General features: G+C 33.8%; 1 protein-coding gene across 1 annotated transcript; it reads left to right on the top strand.

Annotated features, from left to right (window-relative positions):
* The first annotated feature begins 2,721 nt into the window (after positions 1-2,721).
* LOC133315164 (coumaroyl-CoA:anthocyanidin 3-O-glucoside-6''-O-coumaroyltransferase 1-like) lies at positions 2,722-4,439 on the top strand. Its single transcript, XM_061516732.1, has one exon. It carries the CDS (start codon positions 2,755-2,757, stop codon positions 4,279-4,281), a length of 1,527 nt encoding a protein of 508 aa, XP_061372716.1. The 5' UTR covers positions 2,722-2,754; the 3' UTR covers positions 4,282-4,439.
* Positions 4,440-6,000: the final 1,561 nt, after the last annotated feature.

The following is a 6,000-nucleotide window of genomic DNA, read 5'->3' as shown; positions in this document are numbered from 1 at the left end:
TTTCCAAATCATTTTCAAATTTCCAACACATCCAAACTTACATTCATACTCTATGACCATAATCTCTCATAAACACACCATTACACTATCAAATTGAAATTTCACAATCCATGACTTTTCCCCCAATATGTTCATGAACAAAGAATCATGGAACCAAACATTAAAACCATAGGAATTAAGCTATCTTACCTTGAATGACTTCTATTCCATCAATACTTCAAATTCCATGGATTAAATCACCCAAAATCATGAAAATTCCTCCACTTTGTGAACAGTAAATCGAGCTGCATAAGGGGAAAAATCTCTCACTCCAATACTTCCCAACTAGAAATGGTGGGTGGGTTTTGATCTTTAGAGGCTAAGGAACAAATTCCATGTTAAGTGTTTTTTGATTTGATGAATGAAAATAGATGGAAATGGAGAAGGAATAAAACAAACCCAAACCTTAAAGAAGAGGAGATGGTCACGGTTTCTGTTGGAGGAAGGAAGGAGAAGAAGAATTTTAATGTTGTGTCTTCTCTCTCCTTGCTATGTCACTTAAGTGAGTGAGCATTTGAGTTGACTTTGACTTCCACTCTACTCTATAGAACACTTCTAACTTAAACCACTTATAACTTAACCTTAAAAACATAATTTAATAATTATGACATCATTTACATAATTGCCTGGTAATTTTCATAGCAACGCTTTACCCGGCAGAATTTTACTATTCATATATATATTTTTTCTCGAAAGGTGTCAGAATGCTCTAAATCATAAGCTTATATTAATTTTACCATTCTTATTACCAAAATAATCCTTTTTCATATTATCATATTAATTCCATGATTTACTTGTCATAAATACCCATTAAATCGCTTAATAGTGTGAGTTTTTTTGCAGAACTGCTGTAGCGATTAAATTACCTGTTGTAGCACATTTCCATATTCATTTGATTCTTGAACTCACTTGTTATTGCTTGCCTTGACGATGTAGGTTGTTATATAACTTAACATAGTTAAGTTACTTCCACCAGGTAAAAACTTATCTATCTATTTAACTCTGTTCACTTCCAAAACTTTACCCTATGATCTGAAATATTTTTTTAGGAACATTTCTAATTTTACTTTTTTATTTTAGGTACTTTTGCCTACACATATTTTTACCTCATAATTTTCACTAACTACACTTTTTACCTCAAAAGTGACACTAATTTATTTAATTAGATATTTTACCTAATTTAACCCACTAATACAAGATTAATTGCCTAATCATATGTAATTAATTAAATATCGTGGTGAGAGATATTATATACTTCCCAAAGTCCGAAGTTATGGAGAAGTTCATAGCTTGAGCAATTTCATTAGCTCTCAAATTGTTGACATTCCTAGAAAACAACACTCTAGATTTATCATTGCTCACTTTCTAACCTGACGAACTGCAAAAACAGGAGTGGGGTTTCCTAATAAGGTTGGCGTGATCCAAGGAAGCTTCGACGAACAACAAGAAGTCTTTCACCAAAAACAAGTGACTAATTGGAGGGCCTTTTTTCCCTAAGAACGACAAGTTTCCATTGCTTGCCAGATTTTGCTTGACAAATCAAATGAGTCAATCTCTCCATGCACAACACAAACAGATACGAAGAAAGAGGGTTTCCCTGTCTAATTCCACAGGTTGGATTGAAGTTTCTAGTAGTGTTACCTTCTCAAAGCACATTGATAGAGATAGTGATAACACTCAGCATAATCAACTCAATTGCCACCATAATGAGGCCTGCTTCCAACAGCGTCTTCTGAAGGAAATCCCAGTTAACTCTTTCATACACCTTTTCGTGAGACTATGTGAGACTATCATTTCATAAATTCTTATGTAAAATTTCAGCATCCTACCTCCAATTAATTAATTATATATCAATTGATTAACTTGCTAACAACTTGTTTTTGGTATGCGGAAAGATTATTTAATTTATTAACTACACGATACATGGATAAAAAATTATATAAAAATAATGTATCCAAGTTAATAATTCATAATCATTGACTCGTTAATAGTCATCATCATAGTTAAATATGATTATCTACCATAATTAATGAAGAGAAAAAATAAGTATGATGTTGTAGGACAATTCTCTTGTCATGCTATAGAGACAATAAGTGTGGGTCCACCATATTTAAAATAAAAAGAAAAGAGAAAAAGATGTAGCACAAATATTGATGTATGTATAGAAAATTTTACATTTGTCATGCAAGATGACAAATGCAAAACCCATCAGGGGGCGTTTGATTGAGGGAAATTTTTTTATGAATAATAGGGAAATAAGATTGTGGGGAAATGGTTGGAAAGTGGATTTGGTAGGAAAATGTAAAAAAAGTTGTTTGGTAGGGAAAATTTTTACCGGGTAAATTAGGTAACTTTTGTAAAGTCTATGTTTGAATTTTGGTAAAATATAGATGAGAAAAAATGTGTTATGACAAAAATACCTTTATTTAAAAAAAAAAAAAAGGGTATTTAGCCTTGCTACCCAATTAATCAATTATAAATAATTTATTGACTTAGCGTAAAGTGTATCCTGTTCGTGCAACAATTTTCCCAACACACGTTACTAATAAATAATTAACTCATTTTTGTTCATGTATATATGGAATCTCGCTACTTTTTTTGGTGGTTGTAGCTTTTAGCTACCCGAATGATTCCATTTGTACGACTTTCGAGATGTGTTTCGTGCGGTATTTAAAAAATGATTCCATTTGTCCTTTCCTGAAATATCAATATCCCATGGTTCATAACAAATTCGATCTGCTTACTCTTCACCACCACCACCACAAAGCACAACTAGACTCTGTTTCCTTGTTCCACAAACTCTTATTTGTGTCGTCGTTTCAGAACCAGAGCACAAAAATGGCTCAAGAGATCAATGGTGACGCCGTGATGGTCATTGAGAGTTGTCGAGTGGCTCCTCCACCAGGCTCTGTTCCCTCAACAACTCTTCCCCTCACTTTCTTTGATATTCCATGGTTTTACACTAAGCCCGTGCAACGCATCTTCTTCTACGAGTTTCCCTATCCCAAACATCACTTCCTCCAAAAAGCACTTCCAAATCTCAAACACTCTCTTTCCCTCACACTCCAACACTTCTTCCCCTTTGTCTCCAATCTCATCGTTCCTCCAAACCTCAACGTCCCTTTCATCCGTTACCTTGATGGTGACTCTCTCCTCTTCACTGTCGCAGAGTCCACTGCAGACTTCACCCTCCTCGTATCTGATTCACCACAAGATGTTCGATATTGGCACCCTCTTGTTCCTACGCTTCCTTCACCAGAGGACGGTACACGTGTCATCCCTCTCATGGCCATTCAGGTTACGATTCTACCAAACTCTGGATTCAGCATCTGTCTCACGTTTAACCACGTTGCTTGTGATGGAAAATCACTTCATCATTTCATGAAGTATTGGGCTTCTCTTTGCAAGGCAAGAGTGGATTTGGCTTCCATTGAAGCCTCTTTGTCTCTTCCTTCCAATGATAGAGATAAAGTTAAAGACCCAAAGGGGCTTAAGCTCATTTACTTACGAGAACTACAAGATTTGGCTAAGGAATTTTCAGGCTTCAAGCGAGATGTTTTCACTAACAAGGTACGTGCCACTCTTGTGTTGAGTCGTGAACGTGTTGAGAAACTAAAGAAATGGGTCTCTCTTAAATGTACTAGTTACTCTTCAGGGACATTGCATATATCAACCTTTGTTGTTACTTGCTCCTTGATTTGGGTTTGTATGATAAAATCAGAGCAGAACAAAGGTGATTGTGTTGCAAAAGACTCTGATAAACTCTGCTACTTGGTGTTTGTAGCAGATTGTCGTGATCTTCCTGAGTTTTCATTACCTTCAACTTACTTTGGGAATTGTCTAGCCACTTGCATTGTTGCAATCAAGAGGAGTGAAATAATGGGACAAAATGGGATCGTTGATGTAGCAAATGTTATTGAGAGGAAAGTTAGAGATTTGAAGAGTGATGCTTTGAGAAATGCTGAAACATTGATGTCAGATTTTAGAGAATTAGGGAAACCAGATCAATCTTTTCTAGTAATTGCAGGGTCACCAAAATTGGCCGTGTACCAAACTGATTTTGGGTGGGGAAAGCCTAAAAGATCTGAAGCAGTGCACGTTGATTCATCACCATCAATTTCTCTCTCTGATTGTAGAGACAAAGAAGGTGGAATTGAGGTTGGAGTGGGACTTGAAAGGATTCGAATGAATAATTTCATCAACATCTTAGAAGAACAACTTAATAATATTATTAGTTTGTGAATGAATCAATCGCGCATACAAGACATGTATTTTTCAAGGTTTCCTTTCTTAGTGATTTTTTATTTTTTCAGTTCGAGTAAGCATTTCACTTTATAATGTACTTGTAGTTCTTAATCATCAGTGATTGCTTAATGTGTCCAGTGTAGCTCTTCATGCCGTTTGGTTCAGCAGAAATTTGTTGAATACTAGGAAAATATAATTACAACGGAAATGGTTGGAAATTGAATTTGATATGAAAATCTAAAAAAAGTTGTTTGGTTGACCGAAATATTATCAGAAAAATTTATTTAAATTTGCAAAATCTATGTTCGGGAGAAACTTCGTACCTGTTTTTTCACTTCCCCAGTTAACTCAAAATAACACATCTCAAGTGGCATTCTATAACAGTAAATTTCATCTAAAAATCAACACAAAAGTCGTTTCCCCATCTATCCTATTTGTCTAGTATTTTTTTTAAAAACCTGAACCAAACATGATATTTTCCAATACCCACTTACACTTTTCCATCAATCTCAAAATAAATCTTCAACCAAACACTACCTACAAAAAGTTAAAACATACTTTCGCTTTTAGACAGTTTGAATCTCGGTTCTACTAAATTTGTTTATTGACATTGGTAATCGTTGAACTTGTCCCCTTGACTCAAATTAGTATACAGCCCAAAAAAATTTAACTATATGAGGGGAGTCCGGGCTGAACCTTTAACTATCACTGTTCCCCCGCACTCCGGATTAGTCCCATAGCCGGCTCAAAGAGTCGAAGCTTGTGGGGATACCGGAGGGAGCCAACTCGTCTCAAAGAGATAATTAGGGTTGGGTAACTCCAAAAAAAAAAAAAAAAAAAGAATTAGGATTCTTTAAGATGTGTTTAACAGTCATAGTCAACGTACATAACACGGCACTTATTTGATTTGTAATTTAAATTCAAAAATCAATATAAAAATTCTGTATTAATAAAAGAAATAATTAAATAAATATATATTTTGCTATGTGTATTTTTATCTTTTAGGTCCTCGAAATTTTAAAGCCTACAGAAATGATAAATATAAAGGTATCATCATACAAAAATAAGATAATATCAACAGGTTTGATAAATGAAATAATATTGCCGACATGAATAATAAGAGAAAAAGATATGGGATTATTGAACAAGTAATGAGAAATGAGTTAGATGACTACCCTAATGAAAAGGATTATGGATATTTACCAAAAAAAAAAAAAGATGATGGATTAATTATGTCACTGACAAATGCATAGTAGTGATAATAGTCTTAATTATTGACGAGTAGGAGAATAATTGATTTGCATTATAGTTACTTATATATTTTGTTTATTGAATCCTTTTTGAAATATAATATTAATTATATTATATATTTTTAAATTATTTTTTATTATATTTATGTATCTTACGATTGGATATAATTTACGATATATGATAAAAAAAATTGGCTAAACAATATACGATAGATATTGTTATTCAACAACTTGGTTTTTATAAAAAAGATAAGAAAATTGATTTGTGTGTTTTCTTAACAAAGGTTTCAATTGGAAGAGTCCATACTCCATAGCTGCAAGTGATATCAATTCAACAGTGACCTTCAACTCATCAACGTCCAAGTGTTTGGTGCTCTTTGATGTATTAAACATTGTAACAACAGTTACGGACAAAGCCAAAACCATAGATGAATGGATTCAACTAATTTCATCACCACATTTTGGA

The sequence above is a fragment of the Gastrolobium bilobum genome, unplaced genomic scaffold (genome assembly GCF_033153095.1).
Source record: "Gastrolobium bilobum isolate Gb01-03AN ecotype WA unplaced genomic scaffold, APGP_CSIRO_Gbil_v1 utg62414, whole genome shotgun sequence".
In the NCBI taxonomy this organism is placed as follows: domain Eukaryota; kingdom Viridiplantae; phylum Streptophyta; class Magnoliopsida; order Fabales; family Fabaceae; genus Gastrolobium; species Gastrolobium bilobum.
The sequence above is the reverse complement of the archived record's forward strand: the minus strand, read 5'-3'. Positions and strand labels throughout refer to the sequence as shown.